Genomic DNA, 16097 nt, shown 5'->3' with positions numbered 1-16097 from the left:
GCCTCCCACTGACCAGATTGTTATATAAGCATGCACTTAATCATATAGCATATGATCAAACATTCAATTCAGAAAAATAATCAAGCTGTAAAAAGACGCATAAATTAATTCCTTGGCCTAGTAAGTGACCGCCGACAGAAATAAAAGAATCAACACCCATCATACATGGATTCTATGATCCACCACATTCCCCCTTCTTTCCCTTTAGAAAACCAAAAAGGCATTATATGAAGGGAAAGAAAAAACTGAAATATGTAAATAGTTCCTTAATGATTCAATTCTGATGATTTATGCTAATTAATTACAGAATTAAACAAAACAAAACAAGTGTGTAAATAAATATATCCAATTAGATAATCAACTGTGAGTGTGACTAGCAGATTACACTACAAAATCAGAGTTTTGACTTGATCCTACATATTTCAACTCTTCGGAGCAAGATGACCGCGAAATCTCCTCCCTGTGTGCTCAACATCTCCTCCCTGTGTGCTCAACTCAAGTGACTGCCAAAATGCGAATCCTAAAGATCTGACATCTCAAACGGTACTCGCACGAACAACTGGCCATGCAGGGTGACCACAGCAGATGTCTGATGCGGATCAATTCTGGTAGGTAAACTCACGACCTGAAAGCAAAACCTTCTGTTAGTCTTATTACTATTTACTTGGATGGGTCCTTGCTGATTTTAAAACCTGACACTGCGAAACACCCATCCACAACTTAAGGCAGATGTTAGATCATCAAGGCTTTAGAATCAGTCTAGGAATAGCAGTTTCATATTGAAGAATTGGGGACATGGATGCAAGAAAACAGAAAGTAACTATTTTATTCTTCAACTGTAAAAGATTGAAATTCTGATGTTGGAAAATATTTGCATAAATAATACACAGCCAAAAAACTCGGTCTACAACATCCTCTGAGTGCTCTGAACATGCAGAAAAAGTCAAACAAACCATGCAAACAAATGCAAATAACAAAGCCCTGTTCATGGTTAACAAACCTTTTTAAAAGGTGTCACGCCCCAAGGATTGTCCATATGCTCTGGTTGGCCAGATATGATCAAACGCCCTGCTGGATCAGACTGAACATGCACCTGACAGCAAAGGACAAAATAGACTTAGCACATGAAGATTTATGGAATGTATAGATTCAGTTAGAAAGGCAATCATCCACACATATATATATATATAAGGAGAAGAAACAAAAGCAAACTCAATTGAAGGCAATATCACAGACAACCGGGCAAGTGCCATAAAGTTACAGAACAGGCTAACCACCCCCTGGGCTGGACCTCCACGTTGGATCAGGCTAATATGTCATTCTTGGTACACTTCTAATATTGCTTCCTAATTGAAGGTTTTGTAATTTTCATGCTCAAATGAAGAGACATTGTCAGGCTCAATTTCCATGCTCAAATTAGAGAGTAGCCTAACTGGATGCAACCCCTAATGGCAAGAAAGAGAGCACCCGAACTTAAAAATTAAGTTTCCTTGCTTTGCTGGTGTACTTCTAAGCAAAAGCCAAAGCATTTGGAACCATTCATCATTTGCATCTGACATTCATTTTGCTGCAATGCAGCCTCCATAATCAAACTTTACCTCTAAAAACTTGAACTTCACTTAAAAAGCTCAATTAGTCTGTGTCATAGTTATCGAAATTGAGAAATTGATGGACGCCTGAGTGTGATTGTGAGTGTACGTGAGATAGAAAGAGAGCTTACCTCCTCACGCAGAAGCCCGGGAACTAAAGCATATATCTCAAAGCAGTCATTCTGCATGCAGTGAAAAATTAAATCATATTAGTTCTTAACTAGGAGAAGCTTGGGGAGAAATTTATCTAAGTACCATAAGAAAGATGAGAAAACTTACAGTTTTTTGCACATTGATTTTTACCCAGTCAGCTGGGGGTCCAACATCAATGACCATTGCATCCCCTCTGCCAAAACAAAACCCAATTCATCACTTCAAATGTATGGGTACAATCATCAAATCAAATATCGAGGCGTATAATGTGATGAAAGAACCACTGATCTTAACTGTGATTTTATTGCCTTCTTGTGACCAAAGTGGACAGCACCCTCAACAGGTGATAGCCGTTTACGCTTCAGTAAACCTAAGTCAATAGGTCAAGTTTAGAAAGAAAGGCCATGTTTGCAATTAAAGTGCTGAAGATGCTGAATCAGTTAATTAGTCATACCGTTTGTTTTAAGCTGCTTGTCACCCTTTGGTGTAGAACTCAAGTTCTTATCCTAAATTAAAAAAAAAACTAAAAGATGAAGTTACACAAAAAAATGCCAATTCCTCCTATATGATGAAACCAATCCACATGATGGGAAGGGAAAAAGGTAAAACAATCAACAGAAAGCCAAAATTTCACATTTGCAGAGATTGGAAGGTGACAAACCTTAATGATTGGATGACAAACCTCACCATTGCCAAGAAGACGCTGGGAATGCCAACCCTGCATCGCACGAGCTGCAGCATCCCTTCTTGCCCTACCTGATGCAAGAGCTTGACTTCCACCAGCCTGTTATTAAATTGAAAATTAAATAAAATAGCACTCCAGGCAGATGCAAGATTGTATTCAAACAAGCAAACGTTGCCAAGTAGAACTGAAAGCATGAAAGTTTCAGCTCAATCATAAAGACAGAATAAAACAAGCCAATTGAAATCCACAACAGAAATAATTTGAAAAGCATATACTCCATCAAATTTAAAAAGAAGTGGGTAAAAATAAAAATAAAGAGTGCAACACAATAAATAACTTCAATGAAGTTTCAGATTTAACTTTTGCCTGTCAACTAGAATTTTAAGCCACTGCACATCTCCATATCATCAAAGGCTTTAAGTCCTTCGAAATCAGTTCATGAGTACACAAGAATCAACTCGGTTTTCTAACACATAGTACCCATTGATATAACATCCAAATCCCGACTTAAAGCATCTGATCCATAGTGAATGCAACTATAGCCAGTACAGTAAAACCCCACACCAAAACTTATCTAAATTTCTTAGAAAAGACTACCTTCCTGTTTTCCAACACATCATAATCGCAATCCTGTAAAATTGTCTACTTTCTATGCATAGCAATTTTATCTCCAGAATCAAATCTCCATTGCATCCCTCATTGAATCACTAGAAGACAGTCCAAGTTTACAAAATATCTGGGAAAGCTTAAAATCCATGATTTTATTAACCATACCTGATTATAATTATTCCCAAATAAAAAAATGTAACTGTTACAGCTTTCACTCCACTATCTGCAAACCAATGTACAGTATGAACACCTAATTCTAACGCAACACTTTCATTCTTAAACCTTCAAATGGTACTCCCTGCCTATAAAATGTCTTGAAGACCACTTACCCAATTGCATTAAGAATCTTGAAGACAGAGGTGAGACATGCAAACATCAATCACAGTTAGCTATTAAAAGTTACCTGATTTTCAGCCCTCATAGATTCTGTAAAGGGGCCATCTGAAAAAGGTAGCTCGCCATTCTTTAATTTATTCTTTTCATATTCAAGGAGTGCCTGAAAAAAACGATACTCGTGAACTCCAAGAACCAGGTAAAGGACAAATTGGAAATGCGAGATACAACATTTTCAAAAAAAGAAAAAGTGTGCAATTAAAGCATAACCTTCTCATAAAAGATTCGAAATGTCCAAGAGACAGTAGTGCAGGTTCTGTGCAATTCAAAGCATGATGAAAAACTCAAAATTAGTATCCAATAAGAAATGTAAGTTCTCCAGATGTGCAATAGAAAAGTGATCATGATTGTCAAACAAGAGCACAGGAGTCAAGTTTCATGTTAATTAACCTAACTTGTGGTGTCCAATCATAGGGACAACTCTGTTTCTTTCCCTATATATATATTTACAAAGTCAAGAAAATCACTACCAATAGAAGCGCTACATAAAACAAAAAGCTTTGGGATCTCTTGCAAGTATTAAATAAGTAAACATGCAAAGTAATTTATACTTCACACAAATTTGCTAGAGTAATATGAATCATTTCCTACAACCTTACCATAGAACTAACAATTGACACAGATATTAGATATCAACTAAAGAAAAAAGCATCTGTAGAAAAGAATAAATTACTTTGGTGGTTTGAAAGATTCTCCCACTTGCCGCCATAATTTGCATGATGTCACCTACACGTGATCACGACCGAAAGGTAAATCTATGATACATTCTCTAGCAGCAATATTCAGATACATAATTTTCTAAACCTTTTTTTTTTGTTCCTTTCTTGATGCCACATGGAACACAATCAAGAGATTGAGCAAAATGGACCCATAATAAGAATTCAAAGCTATTTAAGATCAAGCAGTGTCTGAAATATTGTCAAGCACACATTGGAGTTCACAGTGTCTGAAATCATGTCACCAAGTACTTGGAAACAACGCAAAAGAAAAGTAAGGAGAAGAATGCCAAAACCCGGCACATCATGCAAGAAGTTCACATGTTAGGCTGGATCAATGTAAGACAACATGAGAACTGATTTATGACGACCATTTGAAATCACTTGTAACACATGATTAATTACGTCAACAAGGCATCCAGAAGTAAAGGGAATTGCAAATAGAACCGATAGTTAGGTAAATGAAAGGCGGCCTGCGTTGCCGGGGACGAGAAATTAAGAAAAACCTGTTCATAGCCTCCCAACTTGATCACCAATCTCCATAACCTACATGGAATGAGTATAAAAGACAAAAAAAGAAAACAATTATGACGTGCTATAAGGAAAAGCAAGCGAAAGAATGAAGAAGAGAAAGGGACTTACTTGAGCAAATTGAGCTCTTCTTTATAAAATTTGGGGGGTTTGAATTCCAAGTGGTTCTGTTTATGAAAAGATTCAACATCCTTCATAAAAGCAGCTTGCTCTTCCTCAGTTCCGGACTCGTAACCATCAGCAGAAGAATCCAAAAGGAAAGACTTGGTTGGTGGTGGTGGAGTGTTGAGAGCAGAAATTTCTGTAGGAGCTTCCTTCTTGTCAATTTCTGTAGGAACTACAGCACCTTTCTCATCATCATCTTCTTCATCTTCAGCTTTGGGGTCCGAGTGACTCGAGGGAGGAGGAGGTGCGTGAGTGCCCTCGTCATCATTTTTGAGAGGCGGAGAAGAAAGCTGTTTGGCACCAGCAACATTGGTAGCGGGGGTGGCTACATCAGTGTTGGGCTCATCATGAGGATCCTTGTTGTTGTTGTTATCAACTGTTTCGTCCCCCTTTCCCTCAGACTTGATGAAATCTTGAGCGGCGGCGGCATTACAAGTATCATGATCATGAGGATGAGGAGTGGCAGGATTCGTATCGGTTAGGTCAACTGAAGATTGGGTATTATCCTTGTCCTCTAGAGCTGAATCATTAAGGGCGAGTGAAGGAGGGGTGAGAATCGGAGCAGCAGTAGCATCAACATCGTTACCTTTGGGGTCTTCGCTGGAGGCTTTGGGTTCGGCTCCCCCTTCCTGTTCCGCTTCCGCTTCACCTTCCGGTTTGAGATTGTCGGGAGCAGGCTCCTTCTCATTGGCGGCTTCTTCTTCTTCTTCTTTGGTATCCACCATTTTTTCTTCAGTGTTATTATTACCATCACTTGCCATTTATTATTATTGTTTGGATGGTGAATGTGAAAACCCCCTAAACAAAAAGTTGCAGACTTTTCGTTATGATTAACCAAATAAATAAAAGAGAGAAACTGAGGAAGAGGGAGAGATGCTAGAGAGAGAAAGGGCTGTGAAACCCTAGCTTGATATGGGTTATTTAAAACGACCAAGGCAGAAACAGAGGTCCACACGACACGTAGTGTATTTATATTTATTTTTTATTATTTAATGCTAACTCGCAAACACTCCAACCCTACCCAGGAAGAACACTCTTTTATTTTATTTTTTCCTTTCCTTTTAAGATTTATTCTTGAGCAGGAAGGAGCATTAAAACTTAAAAGAGGTTAGGATAGACAGTAACAAGAAGGGGGAAATAAGGAAACAACACGACGACTATCCATATGGGATGGGAGGTGGCATTATTCATGAATTCACTCACCTCCACTCGGTCAGTCCTAGACTTCTTCTTCTTCTTCTTCCTCTAGCTCTCCTTCGTTCTTCTTTTGCTTCCACTTTCCAGAGTTAGAGAGAGAGAGCTGTGGTGGGTAGAAGAGAAGAGTGATTGCTCAACTGACTCGTAGCACTTGGTGAGCTTGTTTGTTCAAGTAAAGCTAAGGGTAGAGAGTATAGGGGGCGGCGCGGCGTGGGGCAGGGCAGCGACCCAATGATGTGTTGAATTCATGATCATATCACGGCACGCGTGAACTGGTTTTAATTCATCGGCTGGGTTGGCTCAGCTCAGGCAGTCCCTCTCCTCCCCTTCCCTCATGGATGATAGTACCACTACCCAGTTTTATTGGGCCTAAGGCCTATTCGATCCGCTCTTTGTAATTAATTAAAAGGCCCATCATCACCTGAATCTGATCAACTCAAAGATCCTTCAAGCTGTAGAAATGGAGAGCTCTGTCTCTCTCTCTCTCTCTCTCTCTCCCCCTAGCGTGTTATATTCATCTGATCTCCCTCCCTCCTTCCTAATTCCTCGATGAACCACCAGAATTATTGCCTTGGCCTCGCTCTGTTTTTTCTTTTTGGTTTCTATTTTAGTTTATCATCACGCTGACCCAAACGCACATCCATAAGAATTTCCTGCCTAACACATATCAATTTGCTAATACAACAGCTTCCCACCTTTTTTCCCGTTGTTCTAGCCCCAAGGGCTTCTTCTTCTTGAAACCCTAGGAACCCCCCCCCCCTCTCACTGCTTAAATCTCCTATCGAAAGCAGAACAGAAAAGACGCCAAGAAAGAAAGTGGGAGCTCATTATCAGTAGCTGTAGCAGTTTCTAAGTGTGGGTCAGTTGAGTTGTATCCTTTATACCACTTATTCCTCATTTCCTTACATGTACTAATCTTACCACATCTTTTCATTTTAAGTGGAGCAGACAGACACTATTTTAGGTTTATGTGTATGTTAGTTTAATTTCATCACATAAATTGAATTTGAGATGGAAAACGAGGTACTTGAATTCGATATAGGTTTAGGAAGTGGAGCTGATGATGATGATGATGATGATGCTGTTGACATCGATATTGACGACGATTTGCCTTCCACTCCTCCCCATCATCTCACCACTTCTCACAATTCTGCTTCCACTTCTGCTACTCGAATTTACCTTCCTGAGGGTGACCTTTCGGATCTTGAACCTTATGAGGGCATGGAATTCGAGTCTGAAGAGGCTGCCAAGGCCTTCTACAATTCCTACGCTAGGCGTGTTGGCTTTAGCACCCGTGTCAGCTCTTCCCGCCGTTCCAGGCGTGATGGAGCTATTATTCAGAGACAATTTGTGTGTGCCAAAGAGGGCTTTAGGAATTTGAATGAGAAGCGTACCAAGGATAGAGAGATCAAGCGCCCCCGTGTTATCACTAGAGTTGGTTGCAAAGCTTCCTTGTCTGTCAAAATGCAGGATTCTGGTAAATGGGTCGTCTCCAGTTTTGTTAGGGGACATAATCATGAGTTGGTCCCTCCCGATCAGGTGCATTGCCTCCGTTCACACAGGCAAATATCTGGCCCTGCTAAGACCTTGATCGATACGCTGCAGGCTGCTGGAATGGGCCCTCGTAGGATTATGTCTGCCTTAATTAAGGAGTATGGTGGGATTAGCAAAGTTGGATTTACAGAGGTCGATTGTAGGAATTACATGAGGAACAATCGTCAGAGAAGCATGGAAGGAGACATCCAGCTCCTTTTGGATTATTTGAGGCAAATGCAAAGTGAGAACCCCGATTTCTTTTATGCACTCCAGGGGGATGACGGTCAGTTTACGGGCAACGTGCTGTGGGCTGATCCAAGAGCCAGGGCAAACTACAGTTATTTTGGTGACACTGTTACTTTTGACACCACGTACAGGTCCAACAGGTACCGCTTGCCCTTTGCGCCCTTCACTGGAGTGAACCATCATGGACAACCTGTTTTGTTCGGTTGTGCTTTCATATTGAATGAGACTGAAGCATCACTTGTTTGGCTGTTTCAGACGTGGCTTACAGCAATGTCTGGCCGTCATCCCCTGTCGATCACCACTGATCATGATGCAGTGATAAGATTGGCCATCATGCAGGTCTTCCCTGAGACCCGTCATCGGTTTTGCAAATGGCATATATTTAAGAAATGCCAGGAGAAGTTGTCCCATGTGTTACTCAAACATCCAACTTTTGAGTCAGAGTTTCATAAATGTGTTAACTTGACCGAGTTGATCGAAGAATTTGAATCCTGTTGGTTATCACTTGTTGATAGATATGAACTTCGGGATCATGAGTGGCTTCAAACGATATATTCTGATCGCAGGCAGTGGGTCCCTGTGTATCTGCGGGATGCTTTTTTTGCTGAGATGTCTATAACCCAGCGAAGTGATAGCATGAACTCATACTTTGACGGTTACGTGAATGCTTCAACCAATCTGAACCATTTCTTTAAGCTGTATGAGAGAGCTATAGAGAGTCGGAATGAGAAAGAAGTTAAAGCAGATTATGATACAATGAACACAAACCCAGTTTTGAAGACCCCATCCCCAATGGAGAAACAAGCATCCGGGCTTTACACTAGAAAATTGTTCGTGAGATTTCAAGAGGAGCTAGTTGGGACGCTAACTTTCATGGCATCTAAATCAGAAGATGATGGGGAGAGCATTACATACCAAGTTGCTAAGTATGGGGAAGATCATAAAGCTTACCATGTTAAATTCAATGTTTTGGAGATGAAGGCGACTTGTAGCTGCCAGATGTTTGAGTTCTCTGGTCTTCTATGCCGACATGTGTTGACAGTCTTTAGAGTGACCAATGTCCTTACTCTCCCATCTCGTTACATTTTGAAACGATGGACAAGAAATGCCAAGAGCAATGTCATATTGGAAGAACGCCCTACTGATGTATATACCGGCTATCTTGAATCTCATACTGTTCGGTATAATACCCTACGCCATGAGGCCTTCAAATTTGTAGAGGAAGGATCCAAGTCCCTAGAAACTTACAACGTGGCAATGGGTGTTCTGCAAGAGGCCACAACTAGAGTTGCACAAGCAACAAAGAATGAGGGGAGAGCTGGTGATGTCAATGGCCGTAATAAAGGGGACTCCGCAAGCAGTGGAATTAGGGCTAATTATACCAGCGGGAATCATCTGGGGATCTCTGGCCAACCTTTGTCTGAGGTTAGAATCATTTTTCATTTACCATGCTTCGTGCTTCATCTATTTTCTTGCAATCACATGGTGTCAATTGATTTCATTTATTACTGTCTACTGCTTCATTTCTCCATAGACCTACTTGTATACACCATTTTTCTACGTTCATTTTCTGTTCTTTTAGCTCTCTTAATAAGTTGGTTTTCTGCTAAATGTTGAACTTTCTCACCTTCTCAATGAATCCAAAATTTTGATTTTAAAATTCCCATGAGCAGCGTCTATTTAGTGATTGAAGGATACCCTCATCATGGTGATCACTAGAAAATTGTCTATCTCCATCCATGTACACACAAGCTCAAAACTTGGAAACCTCTGTTAACATGACTAGTATTCTTCACCTATTTGAGGTTTTTGGCAGGGGTGTTTGTTGAAGAGCCCTTGGTATTCTTTTTTAGCTTTTTATGTTAATAATAATAAAACATACATATGATCATGGTCATTTAATTCAATATGAGAATTTCAGTAGAACCATTAATTGATTGCATCCTAATTTTAGGAATTTCTAGAAGTTCTCCTGTACTCCTGAAGGCCTGTATTGAGTTATTATTCTGAATAGATGTGCTGAATGAAATAAAATCCATGAATCAGGGAAATCTAAATCGCATGATATCCTAAATAAAATCACTTCATTTTATGGAATTGTTCGTAGATGTTTGGGAAAATACAAGGGAAAAAAACGCAGTTAAAGAATTTGTAACTCTACAAAAAAGTTTGACTTAAAGTCGTGAAGTATGGAGGAAAATTGAAAAAAGAAATACTGTACATTGAGCTTGTAAATACTTGAGATAAGAGTGAAAAACAACCTTGTATATCTGGCTTTTCACTGAGAAGGCTTCTTGACCAGCACAAGACCAACGCAAACTGTTTTTCAATATATTGAAGGTTCTCTCACGATATCCTTTGCATGGCGGTTAGTGCCCTCATTTCTGATATGGCGGTGCAACAGAGGTATCTGTATTATGATGCTCTAAGGCCTGTTTTTAACTTTCCTTTTCATTTACCACTTTGCAGGAGGATATGGACAAGAAAATCCAAGAACTTAGAGATGAACTGGAGTATGCAAATCGAAAGTGCGAAGTCTACCGAGCTAACCTGCTTTCAGTTTTAAAAGACATTGAGGATCATAAGCTACAATTGTCAATTAAAGTACAGAGCATAAAGATTAGTATGAAGGGTAGTATCTGAAGGTGCAGTAGAGTTTTACCATGTGGTTTCTTTTGTAATTTCTTCCCCTTTTCCTTTTCCTTCCCAATCATATGAAAGTCCTAGTATTTAAACTGTGATGTGGACGAGGTTTTTTTTTTTTTAACCTTTTCAGTGCCATAGAGAATTTAGAGATTGTGAATAACTTTGAATTTATGTTCTCTTGTACAGTGCACTTATTATCTTTAGATATATACGAGGAAGCAATGATTTCTTCAATTTTAGGCAGATGCATGACCAAAAGTTCTGTAATATATTTCCGTTGGATTAGTAATGCTCTGTATCCATAAAAGTTCTTAGGTTTGCAGCATGTGTTTTGAGGATCATGCAGGAAAGTCTTTGACAGTGAACTCAAATAATACACCTCGTCAACGAGATCATAGCACAACCTAAAGAGCTCGTACATTCTAAACTACAAAATGTAACGGCGGAGAAAACCCTACTACTGACTACCACCTACAACACAATGCCCTGATGGTCCGCCGTCGCGGTATACATTTAAAGACCCAGAATTTGGTAGTTTGATACAGAGGTAGAAAAAAACAGACCCATAAAATTTAACCTTGCACGCTATGTTCATTCTTTCAAACTCAGCCTTGCGTTCTGCACCTTCACCGAAAGCTTTAACTTCTGTTCTTCCATATCTTTTAAAACAGCTAGCAAGTTTGCTCGGTACACTTCACAGCGTTGGTTGGTACCTTCCAACTCAGCAGTCAATTCACGGATTTTCTTTTGCTTCTCATCCTGGGCAAGGAGAATAATAAATTAGAACAAATACTAAATGGAAATACTGCTTAATGCATACACAATTACGGAAAAAATAAAACAACAGATCAATCTTGAGCATCGATCACAACCATAATGTTGTTCGATACACGGCTGATGCTGCCTTAAAAGCAACATTACTTTCAATGAGCCTGACACATACATAATGATAATAAGTAGAGTATGAAATACTGCAGTTACCAAGCAGATCATTTCCCGACAAAATAACAAAATTACCATATCGTGGTAAGGCAAATAAGGAAAAAGAAAAGAAAGATCAAGGATGCATTATTTTTCAATTTTCCTCAGTCCTCATTTCCAGGCATGCACTGATTGCAATAAATTGTCAGTGGATTCAGAAACAATATGCATAAACTGTCTTTTAACTAAGCAGAAGCTTCTAACTTTTCAGTTATTAAAGAAGGAAAGGCAATATAACATTAGTCACCCTTCAATAAAGGCAGTACGTTGACTTCTAAACTATTTATTTTGTACTTTGTATCTTCCTAAAGTCAACAGGTGAAATATTTTAGGGTTTAGCTAAAATTAAATGTAGCACAAATGTTACTAAGGGATGTAATTAACTGGTGGTATAGGCTGAAAGAAAGCTTAACCGTATCAAGTTACAAGCAGGAAGAAACTAACCACAGACTGCAATGCTGCCGATGAATTATCTTTAGCAACATGAAGCTCTTGACTACTTCCATTTGTCAGAGTTCCACCTTGTGTGCCTCCAGAGCCTTGATTCTTCACATCAGAAACTTTCTTAGCAGCTTCTTGTAGAGCATCCATCGCCACATTATAAATGTGAATAGATTTTGCCCCTTCTTCAACATATTTGATGGCTTCCTGGCGCAAGTTGTTATAGCGAACGGTTAAAGACTCGCGAGAATCGTTCGGCAATTCAGAAGCGCCTTCATCTAATACAGCTCTGCTTTTGGCATTAGTTGTCCATCGTTTCAATACATATTGAGATGGAAGTGTGAGGACATTTTTTGCTCTAAAAACTGCTAATATGTGTCGACAAATGATCCCAGAATATTCAAACATCTGGCAGCTGCAAGTAGCTTTCATCTCAAAAGAATTGAAACAAACAGTGTGTGCTTTGTGCTCTTCCCCAAACTTAGCCACGCGATAGGTGGTGATGGTTCCTGAATCGTCAATTTTCGTTGCAGGATTAGCAAGGGTCTCAACTAATTCATCTTGGAATTTCTTGAATATTCTTCTAGTGTAGAGCCCAGCAGCTTGTTTTTCCATAGGAGAAGGTGTCTTTAGAACTGGTGTAGAGTTAGTAGTGTCATAGTCTGCTTTTAGTTCCTTTTCATGCCAACTTGCTAAAGCCTTTTCGTATTGTTTGATCAGCATTTGTATGGTGGTTGATGCACTCACATATCCATCAAAGAACGAGTTTAAACCTCCACTTCCATCAGTTACTGACAACTCTCCAAAAAAAGTGTCTCGCAAATAAACCGTGACCCATTGCTGTCGAGCATTGTACATCGACTGAAGCCATTCATTGTCCATGACGTAGTATCTTTGCAGAAGGGATTGCCAAGATGATTCAAACTCATCAATTGTCTCAGTCTCATTAATGCACTTCTTAAATTCAGTTTCAAACATGGGATGAGAGCGATAGATATGAGCCAGTTTTTCTTGGGTTTCTCTTAGTATGCCCTGCTTAGAATACCGATGGCGAGTCTCTGGAAGAATTTGTGATACAGCGGTCTGAATGAAGTGATCTGGATCAGTTGTGATAGAGAGAGGCTGTTTACCAGACATTGCGCTAAGCCAAGTTTGGAAAAGCCAAATGAAAGACGACTCAGAGTCATTGAGAATGAGAGCACAGCCGAACAAGACAGGCTGACCATGGTGATTGATTCCCGTGAAAGAGGCAAACGGGACCCTGTAACGGTGTGTCCTGTATGAAGTATCGAAAACAAGAGTATCTCCAAAGTAATTGTAATTCATCCTGGCGGTGGCATCAGCCCAGAATATGGTTGCTCCTCCAGGTGAGTGATCAGTGTCGGGTTGAGTTGCATAAAAGAAAGCAGGATTCTCAGATTGCATTCTTTTTAAATAATCCAAGACATGATGCTGACCCCCACCCCCGAGGGACCTGGGTCTGCCACCACTCATCTTCTAACCAAGTAGAAGAAAAAATCGATAAATTACGGTGGACGTGGCTGTTGTTGTGGTTGTAGGCAGCAAAGAATAATAATAATAATAATAAAAAAAAAAAAGAGTGAAATGAAAACCTAACATGGCATTTCTTACAGGCCAGTTTCAGACAAAAGAATTGGCACTACAAAATTAACATCAAGACTATTCCTTTCCATTCTTTAATAAACGAACAAATAATTAGTTATAAAAACAAAGAATTTATAGGGTGGGCATAGGCAGAGAGAGCTAGCTAACCTGGCCAGAAGTGGGTTTGAGAATTGGAAACAGAAACTGAAATCAAAGCGTCTTTTTTCGTTTTTTCCTTCTTCACTTCACTTTCTTGCTTAGTGTCGGAATGCAAATTCAAAGGCAAACGCAGGAGGAGCTCACTTCTTTAATATCACTTCTCTTCTTCTTTCTTGCTCTTGCAGCGCAGCCTCGCAGTCGTTGCTAATAGGAGGATGGGCTTGGCAACGTTTCTCGCTGTCTGTCCACACTATGGATGCTTGCTTGGTTCTTACTTTTGCCCATGTCAAGCTTGGGCTTGCAAAATATTATTATAGCTAGGCTAGCTCAGAGATACCTCCAATGGAAGCCTGGTAAATTAACTCTAACTTTAGGCCTGGGTTTGTGCTGGAATCCGAGAAATGGCTCTTCCACTTATCCTAATTTAATTAATTAAAACATTTAATCTTTTTTTTTTTGGGTGTTTGTGCAAACGTTAGGAATTTTTTATTTCAGCATATCAATTATTATTTGAACGTGTGATTTTTTTTCTTCTAATCAAGTGTAATTTGCTCCCGTCCATGTATTTATATTTTCATTTCTTTATTTGAGTGTTTGTACTTTTAAGAATTTATTAATGTATTAATTTCAAGATCTACTATTTTTGACCAAAATAACTACAATTAAAATAATAAATTAGTTTAATATTTTTTTTAGATTAAAAAATCAATAAAAGACAGAATTAATTAACTAGGTAAGAAAATTAAAAAGAATAAACTAACTAAAGAAGATTCAGGATTTTGATGATGTTTAGTATGGATACACATATTGATAAATGAGATCAAATAATTTATTAATAAATTACAATATGTTTAAATCATATAAAAGAAAATCAAATATGTTGCATAATGAATTTGTGTTTAATTAAGATTGTTAATTTTGTGAAAATAATTATTTTTTTTTCCTTCTACAATCTGTGGTAGAGATTTACTTTTATTATTATTATTATTATTAACATGGATGTTCGGATTAGTTCGCTCGTACCTCGACTAATCCTACGGGCCCTGAAGTTAATGACCATGTAATTTTCCAGTAGCCATCATATTAGTAACCATAGGGCTCGAACATGAGACCAATAAGGGAGCAAACTTCTTGGTCCCAAACTTTTACTATCGGGCCACCTACTAGATGGTTTGATAGAGATTTACTTGGATTGTGAGAAAGTGTATGGAATTGAATAATTTATCTTTTATTCATCTTTATTTTTAACCCTTTCAAATGTTGTTATTATTAATTTATAGTTTATTTAACTCAATCATATATCAGAGATATAATAAGGCGAAGTGGAGATTTGTTAGCTTTTAAAATTAAAAAAAAACTCAATTGATAAATATTTTTTTAAAAGTACAAACACTCAAATAAAAAAAAGAGAGTACACACACCCAAATAAGAAAATATACAGATATAATTAATTAAAAATAAAATAGAATGTTCATGGATTTGTGGTTGACAAGTTAACATTATTATGCTACATGTCAATTTAATGACCATATGTCATATATATATATATATATATATATATATATATATATATATATATATATATATATATAATAGAATCTAACAAAAACGCTTGCTTAATTAGAAAGCAAAAAATTAAATGTTTTGTTAATAAATAAAAATAAAAAAAACACTTTGTTACATTAATTTAAATAAATAAAAAGAGTCGAAATATCATTAGCCCATATATAAACAAAAAACAACATGTTTGGTTAATTTTTCACAATTTCCTTTGCCGTGTCTGCTTTGCTACAAAGAGCACAGCACAGTGCAGTACTCCGATCCCCTTTAAACAGGCAGCGATCGAGCTAGCGACTTGCCACCAAAATCAGCACTTACAATTTACATGAATGCATTACAATTTACATGCATGCATGCATGCTGATGCTCCACAATTAATGTGTAAGGGAAAGCAATACACATAGCCAGGCGGCCTGGATCGATGATCAGTAGTCACGATGCTTGATCTGTCTTCCTGGTCACGATTGTTTAATTTAATTATTTGCTTTTGCTATCTCGTCCTTGCAGAAAGCAGCAACATTCAAGGGTCAAAAGAACTAAAGAAGAAATAAAAATGAAAAGCTGAAGGTGAAGGTGAAGGTGAAATCCTGCCTACGTACCTTAATTTGTGCATGCTGATGAGTCAGTTTGCGAACGATGCCTGCAGAGTCTCAATGAAATTGAGATCTGGGGAGGAAAAAACTGGCGCCATGGCACTGTGGCCTACGTACCTCTACTGCTAATCTTTTCCTTCATGAAATGCAATATTTGAATTAGCAAAGTGTGAAGGCTAAGGTAAAGGCCAAGGGACCCTCGAAATAGGAGAAGCTACTAGAACTCACACTTTTCCTGTATTTATCAGCCTGCCCTGCATCGCTTTATCTTATCAATGAGGACAGCGTAGAT

At 38.5% G+C, this 16097-nt stretch overlaps 3 protein-coding genes across 5 annotated transcripts; 1 reads left to right on the top strand and 2 right to left on the bottom strand.

Annotated features, from left to right (window-relative positions):
• Positions 1-251: 251 nt before the first annotated feature.
• LOC133698199 (AT-rich interactive domain-containing protein 6-like) lies at positions 252-6286 on the bottom strand. The gene is made up of 13 exons (XM_062121052.1): positions 6045-6286; positions 4788-5639; positions 4652-4691; positions 4103-4155; positions 3640-3685; positions 3440-3532; positions 2404-2526; positions 2197-2248; positions 2037-2112; positions 1869-1935; positions 1721-1771; positions 1001-1093; positions 252-625 (listed from the first exon to the last, which is right to left on the bottom strand). The coding sequence occupies exons 2-13, from the start codon at positions 5600-5602 to the stop codon at positions 521-523; spliced, it is 1614 nt and encodes a 537-aa protein (XP_061977036.1). The 5' UTR covers positions 5603-5639; positions 6045-6286; the 3' UTR covers positions 252-520.
• Positions 6287-6470: 184 nt separating this feature from the next.
• On the top strand, positions 6471-10700 carry LOC133698197 (protein FAR1-RELATED SEQUENCE 5-like). The gene is made up of 2 exons (XM_062121048.1): positions 6471-9245; positions 10290-10700. The coding sequence occupies exons 1-2, from the start codon at positions 7050-7052 to the stop codon at positions 10461-10463; spliced, it is 2370 nt and encodes a 789-aa protein (XP_061977032.1). The 5' UTR covers positions 6471-7049; the 3' UTR covers positions 10464-10700.
• Positions 10701-10715: 15 nt separating this feature from the next.
• LOC133698198 (protein FAR1-RELATED SEQUENCE 9) lies at positions 10716-13959 on the bottom strand. 3 transcript variants are annotated; one of them, XM_062121050.1, is made up of 3 exons: positions 13662-13959; positions 11892-13382; positions 10716-11225 (listed from the first exon to the last, which is right to left on the bottom strand). In XM_062121050.1, the coding sequence occupies exons 2-3, from the start codon at positions 13380-13382 to the stop codon at positions 11058-11060; spliced, it is 1659 nt and encodes a 552-aa protein (XP_061977034.1). In that variant the 5' UTR covers positions 13662-13959; the 3' UTR covers positions 10716-11057. The 3 variants fall into 3 exon arrangements, with proteins under 3 accessions (XP_061977034.1, XP_061977033.1, XP_061977035.1); XM_062121049.1 differs by having other exon boundaries at positions 11892-13385; positions 13662-13958; XM_062121051.1 differs by lacking the exon at positions 13662-13959 and having other exon boundaries at positions 11892-13399.
• Positions 13960-16097: the final 2138 nt, after the last annotated feature.

This window comes from Populus nigra, chromosome 7 (genome assembly GCF_951802175.1).
Source record: "Populus nigra chromosome 7, ddPopNigr1.1, whole genome shotgun sequence".
In the NCBI taxonomy this organism is placed as follows: Eukaryota; Viridiplantae; Streptophyta; class Magnoliopsida; order Malpighiales; family Salicaceae; genus Populus; species Populus nigra.
Note: the sequence above shows the minus strand (reverse complement) of the source record. Positions and strands in the feature narration are given on the sequence as shown.

What these genes read in the sequence shown, in the direction of transcription:
- LOC133698199 (XM_062121052.1), bottom strand. Translation starts at nt 5,602, where the DNA reads ATGGCAAGTGATGGTAATAATAACACTGAAGAAAAAATGGTGGATACC. An exon ending in AGTTGGGAGGCTATGAACAG is followed by an intron (nt 4,156 to 4,651) that starts GTTTTTCTTAAT and finishes GATCACGTGTAG; the next exon opens with GTGACATCATGCAAATTATG. An exon ending in CCGGGCTTCTGCGTGAGGAG is followed by an intron (nt 1,094 to 1,720) that starts GTAAGCTCTCTT and finishes CTTTGCTGTCAG; the next exon opens with GTGCATGTTCAGTCTGATCC.
- LOC133698197 (XM_062121048.1), top strand. Translation starts at nt 7,050, where the DNA reads ATGGAAAACGAGGTACTTGAATTCGATATAGGTTTAGGAAGTGGAGCT. An exon ending in CTGGCCAACCTTTGTCTGAG is followed by an intron (nt 9,246 to 10,289) that starts GTTAGAATCATT and finishes ACCACTTTGCAG; the next exon opens with GAGGATATGGACAAGAAAAT.
- LOC133698198 (XM_062121050.1), bottom strand. Translation starts at nt 13,382, where the DNA reads ATGAGTGGTGGCAGACCCAGGTCCCTCGGGGGTGGGGGTCAGCATCAT. An exon ending in CGGCAGCATTGCAGTCTGTG is followed by an intron (nt 11,226 to 11,891) that starts GTTAGTTTCTTC and finishes CTCCTTGCCCAG; the next exon opens with GATGAGAAGCAAAAGAAAAT.